The sequence below is a fragment of the Myripristis murdjan genome, chromosome 12 (genome assembly GCF_902150065.1).
Source record: "Myripristis murdjan chromosome 12, fMyrMur1.1, whole genome shotgun sequence".
In the NCBI taxonomy this organism is placed as follows: Eukaryota; Metazoa; Chordata; class Actinopteri; order Holocentriformes; family Holocentridae; genus Myripristis; species Myripristis murdjan.
Genome location: NC_043991.1, coordinates 3,824,772 through 3,840,896, shown reverse-complemented (window position 1 = coordinate 3,840,896; position 16,125 = coordinate 3,824,772). Strand labels below are relative to the sequence as shown.

At 41.1% G+C, this 16,125-nt stretch overlaps 1 protein-coding gene across 1 annotated transcript in view; it reads left to right on the top strand.

The window, feature by feature from the left end:
* Positions 1–290: 290 nt before the first annotated feature.
* musk (muscle, skeletal, receptor tyrosine kinase) overlaps positions 291–16,125 on the top strand; it is a 46,732-nt gene continuing 30,897 nt past the window's right edge. The window contains exons 1-7 of the mRNA XM_030065771.1: positions 291–435; positions 3,969–4,095; positions 4,890–5,041; positions 6,031–6,158; positions 6,734–6,875; positions 7,845–7,969; positions 13,999–14,158. Coding sequence (XP_029921631.1) covers positions 291–435; positions 3,969–4,095; positions 4,890–5,041; positions 6,031–6,158; positions 6,734–6,875; positions 7,845–7,969; positions 13,999–14,158 — 979 coding nt within the window. The remainder of the gene's footprint in view (positions 436–3,968; positions 4,096–4,889; positions 5,042–6,030; positions 6,159–6,733; positions 6,876–7,844; positions 7,970–13,998; positions 14,159–16,125) is intronic.

Here is a 16,125-nt window from a genome sequence, read left to right as displayed (position 1 = left end):
TCCTCCCCTCCACTCCTCTTCTCCTCCTACGGCTCTCCTCTGTTCAAAGTCCTAACAAACCTCAAAAGCGTCTGATCTGGTCCCGCTAATAAACAGTCGTAGCCGGACGCTGACCGACTCAAATACACGACTCGGTCTAAAATAAGAATGTCAAACAGTTTGGCTGAAAGGCTGCAGATGCTTCCAGTTCCCTGAGTGAGGCGCGTAATTAAATAACACGAGGGAACAAATTACAGTTCCTCAGTGCCGTCGCTACAAAGCTGTTTGGGAAATTCAGCTTGATTGTCAACATGAATGCAGTCTCAGCCGCTGACTTCTGGTTGGTTTCATTGGTGCCTGTCAAATTAACGGTCAATGCCTTGTGGCAAAAAGACATGAGGTTCTTGGCCAGCCAGCTCTTTTCCCAGCTGGTCAAACGCTTTGACATGTCCTTTTGTAGGTGATACCGACGCCAAAGGCTTCGTTTGGTGTCAGTATGAGATGGTTTAGTGTCGATGTCGTATATAAAGATTGAGAAAACCCGTGACGGGATGCGGTCGGGATGGTTGTCGAGGGCAGGAGCCACATTACCTTCAAGCACGAGACAAGAGTTCGATTCTCGCTGGAAATGAGAGGCAGTGAGAGGGAGCGTCCAGTTTCTGTTTTGCTGCCTTAAACCTAACCTTTCCCTTACCTTAACCAAGAGGTTTTGTTGTCTAAACCTAACCTTTCTCCAACCGTAACCAAGTGGATTTTATATCTAAACCTAACCTTTCCCTAACCCTAACCCTTTACCAACTGGTTTTTATATCTAAACCTAACCTTTCCCTAACCCTAACCCTTTACCAAATGGTTTTTATATCTAAACCCAACCTTTCCCTAACCTTAACCAAGAGGTTTTGTTGTCTAAACCTAACCTTTCCCTAACCCTCACCCTTTACCAACTGGTTTTTATATCTAAACCTAACCTTTCCCTAACCTTAACCAACAGGTTTTGTTGTCTAAACCTAACCTTTCTCCAACCGTAACCAAGTGGATTTTATATCTAAACCTAACCTTTCCCTTACTTTAACCTTAACCAAGAGGTTTTGTTGTCTAAACCTAACCTTTCCCTAACCCTAACCCTTTACCAACTGGTTTTTATATCTAAACCTAACCTTTCCCTAACCTTAACCAACAGGTTTTGTTGTCTAAACCTAACCTTTCCCTAACCCTCACCCTTTACCAACTGGTTTTTATATCTAAACCTAACCTTTCCCTAACCGTAACCAAGTGGATTTTATATCTAAACCTAACCTTTCCCTTACTTTAACCTTAACCAAGAGGTTTTGTTGTCTAAACCTAACCTTTCCCTAACCCTAACCCTTTACCAACTGTTTTTTTTTTTTTTTTATCTAAACCTAACCTTTCCCTTACCTTAACCAAGTGAGTTTTATGTCTAAACGTAACCTTTACCTAACCTTAACTTGACCAAAGTGGTTTTGTTGCCTAACCTTAACCTCTCTTTAACCTTAATCAAGAGGTTTTGTTGCCTAAACCCTAAACCCAACCTTTCCCTATCCTTTACCAACTGGTTTTCATATCTAAACTTAACCTTTTCCCAACCTTAACCAAGAGACTTTGTTATCTAAAGCTAACCTTTTCCTAAACTGAACCAAGTGTTTTTTTTATATATATATAAACCTAACCTTTCCCTTACCTTAACCTTAACCAAGGGGTTTTGTTATCTAAACCTAACCTTTACCTAACCTTAACTGTAACCAAGAGGTTTTGTTGCCTAAACCCTAAACCTAACCTTTTCCTACCCTTAACCAAGGGGTTTTTATGCATAAACCTAACCATGTGACATTGACATGTGATAAAAGTGAGAAAACCTGATGCGTCTCATCCCGTCACCAAATCAGACACCAAAAGGGGCGTGACCGCGCAGTATTTGACAAATTGGGAACAATAATGTGTTGTCTTGGCCTACACTGTGATAACACAGGACTCTCACTGAAGTGTGAGGTGCACTGGGATGTCTTGCTGGCTCACTGAGTAGAGCACGTACCACGTAAAACCAACGCTCAGCTGCAGCGGCCTGGGTTTAGAATAAAACAAGTTATCATTTCCAAAGGGCTCAGAAATAAAAATTAAATCCAGACACATCACTGCCTTATCAGCTCAGCTCTGTGTTTCTGTAAACTGTATAAGCTGGATGCTTCCATTGTCTTCAACAATAAGGAACACATGTCTGCATTTACTGTTTAAATACTAAATTATACGCTGTATAAGTTTAATTTAGTTGTAATTTACATGCATTTTTCTTTTCTTTTTTTTTTACAAGAATGTTCACTTCTGTATTGCACATTTGTGTGTGTGTGTGTGTGTGTGTGTGTGTGAGAGAGAGAGAGAGAGAAAGAGAGAGAGTGTGTTTGTGCATGTGTGTCTGTGTATTTGAATATTTATCTTAACATGTTCCTCCATCGTTGCACTCCATTTTTAACGTTCATTACTAAAAAGCTCAACTGGGAGGCATTCACACTCACTAATAAAGTGAGTTGTAACATGTGACCATGGACACACACACACACACACACACACATATAAACATTTACACATTTGACATACCATCTGCAAACTGCTTTGTTTCTTTTTCTTTTTTTTTTTGTCTGCTATTAGGCCAGTGTTGTATGTACAGTTCTGACATTCCCGTGTGTCCAGAAGGGAAAAGCACTCACACGTTCCTCACATACCAGCTTGCCAGCAAATCATGTCCACTGAGACAAATGACTTGTCGTTTCTGTCCCTGTTTGTGTGGATGAGGCTGTTTGAAATGTTAATGGTCCAGGTCATGGCAGTGTATCGTGATGAAGTGCCTCGCTGCTGGTTTTGTGTCCCGCAGTTCATTTGTTCTATGAAAGCAGCTTCCTCAGTACAGTTTTATATTTTAAATCACTTGCTGATCTCTGCAGAGGCTGTTGAACTAGTGAACAAACCTCTGATGGACGAAGGATTGTTGTTGCAACAATAAATAATTTCTCTCACCTTCTTCCTCCTCCTCCTTCTTCTCTTCTTGACATTCTTCATCTCCTTTTTTGGAGCGATGGCTGACTTTACGGTCGGTTATAATGATTGTAGCCATGAAGTTTGACATGATTTTGATGACAATACTGATGGTTATGATGCCCATAAAGATGATATTACAAATAATGGCATCTACAAAAGCAATAATACTGTGAAACATTATTTTCCAAAATTTTCATTGTGGAGGAAAAAAACACCTGATTTTGTTTGATTAACCACCTGTAACAATCCTTTAAAATAAAACATCAAGTCATTAGTGACCAAAGGTTCATTAAATTTGATCCAAGCAAGGCAAGGCAAGTTGATTTGTAAAGCACCTCTCAAACACGAGGCCATTCAAAGTGCATTACAGGGATTTAAAAAGACTGAAAATACAAGATTTAAAAAGACTCGATTCAATTAAAGTCAAGTAAAATAAGACATGAAAGCAAAATTTAAGAGACAATAAAAAAAAGTAAGCGCTGAGGTCTCTGAAGCTGTAAATATTTACAGAACCTCCCTTTCCCGACAGACACAGATTCACCACAGGTATTTATTAACAGAAATCAGCCTCTTTCATCAAATCTTAGAACTTGCTCTCACAGGTTTAACCTCACTGTGGATCCTATCTGTGTCAAGAAGAGCCTTGTAATGCTGCCAGAGGACAAACCCTGTTGTGGATCTAATAAGTAAAAATGATCCCAGCAGTGTCTGAGATATCAAGTGACAACTTTAATTGAAATAAGCAGCAGAGGCTCAGAAATCACACTTATCCATTTACCTGATCCTCAGTTGTAGGCGACAAAACAAGCATGATTTGATTCAGCACTGTTCCAGCATTCATTTTGTAGGAGTACCTGTCACTTATTCTGAAGGGTAATTCATAACATCATCAGCATACATGATAATTTTGCTCATGTCAGTACCCTGTGTTCTGTCTCCAGCCCCTCGTATCGTCACGTTGTTAGAGACAGTGGACGTCCTGTTGGATCACAACGCCACCTTCATCTGCGAGGTGGAGTCCCGCCCCCCTGCTGACATCACCTGGACCAGGAACAACCACCCAATCCTGTAAGAGTACACCTGCGAACCTCTGAGCCACAGTCCTGACCGTCTCATCTGTTCATCACACAGTTTACTTTGAAGGAACACAGCAGGAACTTTCCGGGGGAAATTTGTTGTAGCTGCAGCGTTTCTACACTGCAGAGATCCTCTGTCAATCAAACTTTTTTTTTTTAAAATGGAGTTTGAGTTTCTTCTTCTTTTTCTTCAGTCATGGTGGCTATCGCTGCTCACGCTACCTAACCAGCTGTTCTTCTTTAAAAGTTTCCTCAAAATCTAACAATAATGGACATTTATTTATTTATGTACTTATTTATTTATTTACAGATGTAGGTTACCTTAGCAGTTGTGTTATGAAAAATGTTTTGATTCAGTGTGCTCACTCCTGTGTTAATAGTGTGCTACCGAAAAATAACTTCTGTGTATTTTTTGTGTTATGGCACTTTTGAAAGTATGGAAAATTAGTGTCAGCTGTTTGTGGATAAATTTGTATGTTTTTTTTTTTAAGCGTTGTACATAATCCCAAACATTTACACGCAATTTCTCACATTGTCAGTATATTAGCATATTCTCTTTATTAACAATCATTATTCAGTATTATTCCAGTGACCCATGAGCTCAAAGACATTTTCTTAGATTCAGAAATTAGATTCTGATTTAGAAGAGATCAGAATGTTGATTTTGTAGAAATAGGGTCAAATTCATTTCACTTAACATTTATAATCATGGATATAAAATTGCTCTGTGGTAAAGACTGATTTAGTCACATTGTTTCTCTCTGCTCATATGTTTTCTCCCTGCAGGTACTACGACCCCAGGTACATCACGAAGGAGCAGGGCCAGATGCTCGTCATCCCTCATGTGAGAGAGACGGACAATGGAGAGTACTGCTGCCTTGCCAACAACGGCATCGGCGAGCCGGCCAAGAGCTGCGGCGCTCTGCAGCTCAAGATGAGTATGTCTGATTCCTGCCCGGGTCACCGAGGCTGGTCTTGGGCCTCATTCACACTGCAAATCGTTTTTTTTGTATCCAGATTGATTTTAGTCTGCACAGTAAGAAAAAAAAAAACATGAATACAACTGTAGCTAATGTTCATTACTAAAAAGCTCAACTGGGAGGCATTCACACTTGCTAATAAAGTGAGTTGTACCATGTGACCATGGACACACACACTGTTTTTGGGTTTTGACTGGAACTGAAACCTAAATATACTGAGCCTTGATCTATTTTCTTTTTCTTCAATTAATCGATAGTGTAAGTGTGCCAACATTACAAACAAGAAAATGATGTCCAAGCGGGATATCATTTCCTGGAGAGAATATGTAGTCTGGCTGTAAGCACTTGGAAACATAAGGAAACATTTAAATGGCTATTAAGATGCTCGGTTGCCAGGGATTTCCTCACCAAAAAGAGAATTTTAATTTCAGTGAGGCCTTCTTGGTTAAATAAAGGTTGCACACAAAATACAAAAAAAGAAGAAACAAAGAAAAGGAAACAAAGAAAGAAACAAAACAAGGAGAACGAAATAAAGAAAAGGAAAAATGAATAAATAAATAAATAGAGGAGTAAATAATTCCAGGTGGATGTGAAAATCAGGTAGGTGGTTGCTAAGGGGTTACATGGTTGCTGGGGTGTTTTGTGGTAGTTGCTAGGGTGTTAATTAAGGTGGTTGGTAAGGGTTTTGTAGGTGTATCCTAAAAGTTGGCTGCTAAGGATTTCTAGGACGTTGCTTGGATTTTTCTGGGTGGTTGTTAAGGATGTACTTGATGGTTGCTGGGGGGTTACTAAGTGGTTGCTGGGGTGTTTCATGGCGGTTGCTAAGGCTTTTATGGGTGGTTCGCTAAAAGGAGGTTGCTAAGGATCTCTAGAAGTTTTTTCTAGCTCTTGGTTGTAAATTGTTTCTTCATCATTCTTCTCTCTCTCTCGCTCTCTCTCTCTATCAGAGCCTCAGATTAAGCGACATCCCACCAACGTGACCCTGCTGATCGAATCCAAGGCGGTGTTGCCCTGCGTGACACTCGGCAACCCCAAGCCAGACGTCACCTGGCTCAAAGACGATGAGCTTATCAAGGTACTGCCGTTTTTTATTTCAACAAAAACAACAACAGTAAAGAGTTGGAAAACTCTCACGTGTAGCCTGAGAATTTTCTTCTCCTTAGATACGTAATGGCTCAGAGTAGAAGTGCGGTGTTTGTGTTTATATGACCACAATTTTGAGTGGGTGTAGAGGTGGAGGGTGTTGGGAAGCCTGAATTTACTGTTACCCTATCTGGGGATGTTGCATTGTGTCAACCAAGTATTTATTATTCATTTTCTTTTTTTCTTTTTGTCTGTTTTTGCATGATATATATATATACTCCATATATATAATGAGAAGTTACTGTAAATGAGAGTCAAATTCCTTGTATACAAAGGCATACTAGGCCCATTAAGTTGACCCTGATTCTGATATTCATGATGGGAGGTTCTTACTTGATCTCCCTTACTCAACCTAGCATGTATACCCGACCTAAAAAACCCAAAAGAATTTAAATATCCTATCTGGCTTGATTCCTAGTATGATTTTACACCAGGCAAGGCTCAAAAGGCTTATTTTATCAATGTCACAACCAAAAAACAAGAGTGAACCTGTCTTGTCTCTCTCAGGTGAGCGACCGTGTCAGCATTCTCGACTACGGAGCGTTGAAGATCCACAACATCCAGAAGGAGGACGCGGGACAGTATCGCTGTGTGGCCAGGAACAGCTTCGGTTTGGCCTTTTCCAAGCCCGTCACCATCGAGGTGCAAGGTATGGATGTCATCTCGTTTCTCTGTTTGTAAAATCAAGCTCTGAGAGGAGATTGTTTCAATGTTTTGGCAGCGAATGAGTTTAGAAACTGAAACTGTAATGAGGCTCCATGCTGCTCCTGCTGGGGAGAGCAGAGATGCAGTAAAGCTCATCTTGGAAGCAGAGAAACACACACATCTCTTGGTTCTCACTCAGTTTCATCAGGATAAAGAAGGGAAAATAGCATAAAATGAGAATAAAACTACCATTTTGCAAGACAACTGGTTCCTGTTTTGATAGATAGATAGATAGATAGATAGATAACTTTATTAATCCCTGAAGGGAAATATGTCATAGGTCAAAAGTCATAGCAGCTGATTAACATACATGACACAAGGACAAAAAACATAAATCACAAGATACATAAAATGCATAAATACACCCCCTTCCCGCCCGTGTTAGTGCACAGTATAAAAGACAATAAAAGCACAATAAATATGTGGTAAAAAAAAAAAAAAATGTGCGTGTAAATTGGGTAAAAAGTGCATGTAAATGGGCCAGTATGCAAGTAAATTTCATCAGTTACAGGGAGGCATTGTCCAGGTCTATTGCAGCAGGTAGGAATGAGTTTTTATAGCGATATATATGTAGACAATATTAGGAATTTGCTTCTTGCTTCTGTGCATCCTTCTGCAATGTGTGCCAGAAGTGTCTGCGTGCAGAGGGTTTCTTACAACACATCAAACAATTAACTGAGTCTTTCATTTAAAAAATTATGGAAAAATATTGAAAAAAATATTCACAATGATGTTGAGATGAACCGTTTTTTTTTTTTTTTCCTCCATGCATCTTCAGTCACCTTGATATGTGTCTTTTTGTTTGTCCTTGTACATTTCTATGTCTTTATTTATCTTTACCTGAGTGACCCTGGCTGAATGTGTGTGTGTGTGTGTGTGTGTGTGTGTGTGTGTGTGTGTGTGTGTTCTCCAGCTCCAGCGCGGATCCTGCGGGTTCCTAAAGAGAAGAGAGTGGCGTACGGCAGTCAGGTTTCCCTGGAGTGTAACGCCACAGGAAACCCTGTTCCCACCATCACCTGGTTAGAGAACGGAAACACTGTGAGTAGGCCTGCTCAGAGTGTGTGTATGTGTGTGTGTGTGTATGTGTGTGAGTGTGTGTCATCTCTGTTCCAGCTGACGTGAAATGCTCACGCTAATGGACCCACGATACGCTCATCAGGTTTACAAGTTCATGACAGAGTTTTAAAGCTCACCTTTCAGTCACCTGTAAGACAAATAATGATTAAAAACATATTCATAATAAGAAATCTCAATTTTAAGTAATTTTGTGTCATATTCTGCCCTAAAATTTTAACATAACTTTGTGTTATGTTTTTTTTCTTTTTTAAATAGGTAAATCTGCCAGTGGGATGATTCCGTCTCTTGTTTCAGTATAAATACATAAATAAGGTGAAAAGGCAGAATGAGGCAGATCAAGAAAGTGAGTCATCACACAAGAAAATTCTGGATGCAAGTAGATTAGCATTGAAATCAAGTGGGATTATCTCATCCCATTTCAAGATTTTAACAAGATTTAGTGGGATTATCGTATGCCGCTGGTAGATTTTTTGTTACCTTGTTTGAGGAAAAAACAGGTTTTAAGACTGAATATGAAACTAAATGGCTTGTAAAGATTTTTTTTTGTATTTCAGGCTGGTTGTGAAAAAAGGTGTGTGTGTGTGTGTGTGTGTGTGTGTGTGTGTGTGTGTGTGTGTTATGGAGTCCAGCTCCAGCGTCGGTGACCTCAGCCGACATCAGAGGCATTGTGACACGGTGTGAGAATGGAGAGAGCAGATGGGCCGGAAATTAAAAGACAATTTTTAATCCTGAAGTGAACTGACATCAATAATCCCACATGGACGACGGCAGATTACCGACAGATTACTCACATTGCACTGCCTTCATTCATAACTTCATTCTTACTGCCTTTTGACTCTTCGTCTTCTTCCTCTTCATCTTTTTTCCTCTTTCATCTTTCCTCTTCCTCTTCTTCTTGTTCTTTTCTTTCTCATCTTCCTCTTCTATTTCTTCCTCTTTTCTCTTTTTCCTTCTTCCTCTTCATTTTCCCTTATTTTTCTTTTCTTCTTCTTCTTTTCTTCTTCTTTTCCTCCTTCTTTTCTTATTTTTTCCCTTCATCTCCCTTTTCTTACCTTTCTTATTCTTCTTCATCCACTTGTTGCTTTTCTTTTTCTACTACTACGGACGGAGCATTTCGTCGATCCTGTCCAATCATTTCGTCCGTCATTTAGCACGAAGCGGGGGAGCTTACGATTACAGACAAAACGGAACAATACCACCAGAAATCGTGGGGGCAGTATTGAGTTTACAGTCCAGATTGGCACCAAATCACCAGAGTCACGAAGAAGATCTGCAGAGGCTTTTAAAAATGGAGCGCGGTGTTGCAACTTGTCAAAAGTTGGAGCGGACGTCCTGAAATACTAGAAATGCCGCTCGTCATCCGTCTCCCGCATTGGCAGCACCAAACACCAAAACTCCCCACTGAAGGGGCGGCTGAAGTTTAGTGGCTTCAAGTTCAAGTTCAAGTTCAAGTTCAAGATTTATTCATCACATGCATGAATGTACAGGTACAGCAGCAGTGAAATGTAATTGCAACAACTCCGGCACTGTGCAAGTAAAAATAGATAGAATAAAATAGTTAAAAAAAATAAAATCAAGATAAAATAGAAAGTACATATAACATTCCTATATACGTTCCTATAACATTCCTATATACAATGTGCAACCTATGTACAATATACAACAATATGCAATAAGTACCGACGTGTTCTACTGACGTGTTTTTTTTTTTTTTTTTTTTTACGCAAATACAATAAAAGGACTTCTTCCACAGTCGCTATTATTTATTAATACCCGTTTATTGGCGTTCGGCACCGCCATCTAGAGGAAATGTTGTGTTAACGCGCATCCCAACACAAAAGACGTAAAGAGGTATGAAGGGTATACACGTATAGGATGGACGGACAGATGGACAGAAGGACGAAAAAAGGGTATGAATGGGTCTTGACTCATAACTGTGGTTCACCCTCCAACAGAGGGGGGGCAGTAATGCACCTGGTTGCCAACCATCAAAAAAAAAAAAAAAAAAAAAAAAAAAGAAACAGCAGAAGAAGAAGCAGGAAAAGTTTGACATTATTTTCAATGCGTGGTCTGGATTCCCGGGAGAACTGGACATTTTTTTCATTTACAGAACACCGGTATAGTAACCATAGCAACACACCAAAACAAACAATGTTCCACGGTTGCTCTTTTTCCCGGGGGTTTTTCCTCCCGGGATTTCTGACCAATGAGAGAACAGCTGGTCCGCGCATGGCATTTGTTTACAACTTTGGACCGATCGATACAGACCGTCGCCTTGACAACACAAACGACCCAAAAGAAAAATGCAACAGTTGTATCGATTTCGCCGCTGAATCGGACAAACAAAGCGAACGAGCCGCAGGTCTGATTGCACCCTAAACCGGTCGAACCCCGCCCCCCCGCGCGGCTCTGGACCAGTCGGGACACCGGTTCCTCTCTCACGTCCCAGAGTCCATCGTCTTGGTCAACAAAACGATTAGCACCATTCCTGCCCAGCTAATAACTCTGTAGTAAACCAAACACATGCGGGGAAACACAGGGCACACACACACACTTTATCTCTCTCTCTCTCATCACACACACACACACACACACACACACACCAGCTAATGTCCTGGTCGCTGAGCTGCAGGATCAGAGATATAAACAGAGCAGGAATTCTCATTACCACGGCTGGAGATTGAGCAGATAGCTCGTCCGTTTAGCCAGTAATGCACTGAGTTATCAGCTTTAATTGGGTCTTTTTTTAAGGGAGCACCGCGGCGCTGTGGGCAGAGGAGAACCTCGTGCCGCCATGTTTGCTGTTAGGTTGTGCTTGTTTGTTTGAATGAATGCATGTTCGTGCACAGGGAGTGACTTTTCACCTTTTCCATTGTTCAGCTTGTGCCTCTGTTTTTAGTCCGCAGGTTGGTTTGTATCATGGTTTGGCTTGAAAAAACTTTAGCTGTTGTTTGGTCTTTTTAACATAAACTAGGGCTGTCAAATGATTTTTTTTTCATGTTAAACAAAAGGTAGTTATGTTGTATATTGTATTTTGGAGTAGTTTATGGTCATTTTTAGGAGGCAGGGCTCTATCAAAAGGGTTTGAAGTTTTGTGGTTCTCAAACAGGGGGTACATGCACCCCTAGGGGTAGGTTGGAGTACTGCAGGTAATATGTGATTTAAAAAAAAAATAAATAGCCTATGCTTTCCTAAATTCAATAAAACTGTCAATGTCAGTGTGATAAAGCACATTTTATCTTCAGTTCTCCCTCTGGGTCTCCTGAAGGTGTCAGGTGTGTGTGTTTGTGCTTTAAATCTGCCGCCGTGGTCGTCGAGCGAGGACTTTGTTCACTATGATCGAAAAAAAAAATCCAGAAAATGGATCAGTGGTTGAAAACAGCTGAGAAAAAGGAGAAAGATGGAACTGGACCACAGCATATGGGATTTTTTTTTATACCAACATTTTATTTTGCTCTGGTGGGGGGAGAACTTACTCCAGTAATACTTTTTCCAAAGGGGAACATTATCGAAAAAACTTGGACAACCACTGATCCAGAGGATGAATCCTGACAATTTTGGTGGCCCTTTGACCTTCACTGACCACAGCCCACTTCCATTTCACCTGTTTTAAGGTCCCTGCTTCATGAGGAGCACTTGAGTCTGCAAGATTAAATAACTTTGGATCGGCTCAAAATAGCGGGACGGGACGGGACGGTCTCTAACGAGGCAGCAGACGTTTTTATGGACGCCGCCGAGTGTGAGACGCGCTGCTGCTCTATAATTGGTGGGATGTTTAATGGTCTTGGGTGCTACAATGTGATTACAGGCCCATAATGGTTGTAAATACTCACACAGCATCTGTTTGTTAGCGTGTGTGTGCGCGCTTTAAATACCGATCATGGGAGACCCTGGGACAAAAGAGGAAAAAAAGCCATATGGGTATAAATAACAGAAGAGGAACGACTGGGAGAATAAATATGCCTAGTGGTAGAACAGTGTGTGTGTGTGTGTGTGTGTGTGTGTGTGTGTGTGTGTGTGTGTATGCTGATTAAAATGACTGTGGGAGCTGATTTTCTGGCAGCGAGCTGAGGTCATTAATTTCATTTCATCGGGGCAGGATGAAGCTCTTTCTAAAAACAGGCGGTGTCACACACACACCTTCAAATATAGACACGCCGCGCATGACTGCCCCGTCACACACACACACACACACACACTCATCCACTAACACACACACTGCAGATATAAGAGTGTGAATACAGAAACTAATTTATATCTTGGCTGGAAAGTTGAGGAATTGTGATGATGACCTGTTTGTTTTTTTTGTTTTTTTTTTGTAAATTGTGCACTGATATACACATTTTCATCTAAAACCATGAAAATATGAAGAAAACTTCAACTTTAAAATCATTTCAGTGATGACAGGTAGATTTTTTTTGTCTCAGTGTTCATTTTGTGTGTCTTTCTGTTACCGGTGGTGTTATTCTTCACGTCTTCTCCCACTCCCTTTGCTTGTTTTTTTTTTGTTTTTGTTTTCTTCCCAAACTTGGCCCCTGTCCCTGTCGGGGATCCCGGCAGAATCCGATGACTCGTGGGAATCCCGACAACATGTCAGGCTCTGGGTGGGACGCGGGGCTCCATCAGACTGCAGGGTGACGACAGCTTTCAGTCAGATAAGGACGGTGGCAGCTGAGAGAAAAAAAAAAAAATTCGAAAAATGGAAAACACCTCGTGACGCAAGCTTAAGTCTCGCTCATCATCAATCAATCAATCATCATTCAGTCATCATCATCATTACATTTAGGGTCACTTATCAAAGCCTGCTGAGTCATGTTTCATCAGGATCATATTGATCCTTTGGACAGCGATACGATATGATTGAGTCTTCGTCTAAAAGTAGGGGAGATCCGGGTCGGTTGTAGCACGGGCCCTTATTCGTGTTAGACACAACACAGGAACTAGGAACTTGTAATTTGGTGAGCAGATTCCACCTCCTTTCATGGCTGCCTCTGCAAAATATCTTTGCCGCCCCATGTATTGTTGCCAAGTTTTAGGAGAAAACGTTGTTTTTTTTATAGCGTTAAGTAAAATACTGAAACCATAAGTGTTTTTTGATTTTGTCATAGAGTTTGTGTATTTAATACAACAAACCTATATGGTCTGTTGGACCTATTGGTAGACTAAACATTAGCGGTTGCTTCATGTAGCTTAGCTTTTCTGCTGTGTCCTTTTAAATGTAGGGAGAGCGAGGAGGGACGGTTGTAGCAGAGCCTCACCTCTGCATTTCCTTGATGCTGTGCTTACAGGATATGCTGAGGATGAGGGTGAGGAAGCACAGAGCTTTGTGAAAGAGTTTGCCAGGCTGTTTTTGAGGGCCAGTCAATCAGAGCTGCAGAAAAAAATGTAATAAAAATAATCTAGCCATTCACAATATAGAATATACAACAGGCTATGGATGACAAATGAAATAAATAACATTTAATAAATAGCCTACAATAACTTAAATGCAAAGTCCATAACTATAAAAGTTAATCATTTTAAATGCTAATCTTAACAAGAAATTTGTATTGTGAATCATTTGCATGGGTAAGTCTATTAAGGGAGGCAAAACATTGGTTATGTCGGCAAAATAGACAAAAGGTCTAACTATATGAATTTGCAACATATAACATAAATTATTTTTCACTATTAGTTGTTGAAGTAATGAGAAGTAAAAGCAAAAAAAAAAAATGCGTCACCTGGCCTCTTCAGTCCACTTTTGAGGACTGCTACTTTCGCCCCAACAGTGCGGGGCGAAAGTAGTATTGCGCTGCTTCTACCTTCACACCCGCTGTATTGATCCGCGGGACGAAACCGTAGTTTGGATTGGTGGAGTACTTGTGTACCTTGCTTACATTAAAATATTGAAACTGTAGCTGGCTCTGTCTTTTTGTAATGAGGAAAAAACAAAAAAGTGCTACAACCGACCCGGATCTCCCCTATTTTTTTCTTTTCTTTTTTTTTTCCAGATCTCAGGTGCGTCGGTGGAGGAGACCCTGGTGGGGGAGGTGATCCTGTCCGTCCTGAAGGTAACGGTGAATAAGCCGGCCCTCTACACCTGCCTGGCCTCCAACAGACACAACGCCGGAGCCAACACCGTCAAAGCCACCGCCAGAGTCACCGTCACAGGTGAGGGAGAGGAGGTGAAAGAAGACATTACTCTACTGTCCCAAATCAAACAATCAATCAATCAAATTTTATTTATATAGCACCTTTCAAACAAATGCATAATATTCAAGGTGCTTTACATCTTGATTGACAAATAAGTATAAAATAAGAAGTGAAAGGACAAGGAGACCGATGCACACTCATAAAATATGGTTAATTAAAAAAAATTTAAAAACAATAAAAACAGCAATACAAGAAAACAAAAAACTCAAGAATAAGATACTGAATAAAATATAAAAACAATATGAAACGATTTAAAACAGTAAAGACACAGCAATAATAAAATAACTCAAGAATAAGATGCCGAATAAAAGGGGAATTTATGTTGGAATCTGCTTCAGTTACACAGAAAATGCACCAGCTCTTATGAAATGACTGATAATAACAAATAAAACGGGAAATTCAACAAACAAATACGACATTATACAGCACATTCAACACACACAGTCAGTCAGTTTGCTTTAAAGTTGAACTTGAGGGTTAAGCCGTGTTCACACCGGACGCAATGAAATCGCGCGTAACGCCCGAAACGCGTCGCGTGACCATGGAATCATTTATTTCCTCAATCGCGTCTATCGCGCGATGGACGCGTTGATGCGAACCCGCCCTCCTCTCTCCCTCCTTCCTCTCCCTGATGTAGGTGTCCCGCAGACTTTTCCATCTGTGGACACACATCCACTGACAAGACGCACACACGTAGCGAGACAGATATGCCGGGTTAACGTTACCGCTAGCATGGTTAATAGTAAATTACATCCAATAGCTGCATTAGCAACGGACACATATTGCAAAATTTACCGGCACACGGCAGCCCGGCAGCCCGGCAGCCCGGCACAGGGCAGCCCGCACACGGCGGCCCGGCACAGGGCAGCCCGGCAGCCCGCACACGGCAGCCCGGCACACGGCGGCCCGGCAGCCGGCACACGGCGGCCCGGCAGCCGGCACAGGGCGGCCCGGCAGCCGGCACAGGGCGGCCCGGCACAGGGAAGCGTCATCGCGTCACGTGTATCGCGCGAAACGCGCCGCCCGACCCAAAATCGCGCGTCATCGCGTCTTTGCATTAACTTTTAATGTAAACTTGACGCGCGAATTTGCCTTATCGCGTCCGGTGTGAACACACCTTTAGAGTTGGATAAACCTGCGGGGCGTGAACAGATTTTTTCTACCTGATTTAATCGGCGTGACCTTTGCTGCCCAATCTGTTTATTTAAAAAAGTTAAAAAGTTAGAGCAATTAGTAGTCGACTGGCGTGAGATTGAAAAAAAAAAAGAGTGCAGTTCAGGCGTTTGGCCATCGGGGGCAGTGCTGAGCTCTTGCTAAACAGTAGAAAATATGGCAGTCAATGAGGCTTAATGCTCTAAAATGATCACGACATTTTATCCCGAATATTAACCACTAAATGGACGATCACTGTCATTTTTTATAATGAAGACAGAATTATGAGCTGAGATGAAGTCATTTTCAGAGGATTTCCACTAAAACAGGCTGTTGACTGGCTGCATGACCAGAGGAAAAAAAAAAAAAAAAACATCATTTGTTTCCTAAATTCCTCCAGATTTCATGCATCTAAGCTCATAGAAATGTTTATGGCCTTAAGAAGCGTCTGCTCATGCTCAGTGCAAGGAAAACAAAAAATATGATCATTTATAGAGCCGACTGATGTTCATGTGTCTCTGTTTCACTCCGTGTTGCAGATTATAAATTATCTCTGGTTTAAGAAACAGGTTTAGTCAGTGTCGCTCCTTTTGCACAGTAAGAGATGGCCACTCAAACTTTTAATAAAATGTATAGATCAGTACAGATCAATGTGATCGATTAAATTCAGGAGGACGTAAAGAGAATCCACTGATTTCCAGATTATCCAGATGTTAGAGGAATTTTTGGTAATTGATTCTGTTTTCCTGAGGAATTCATTTGGAATCTCCTCT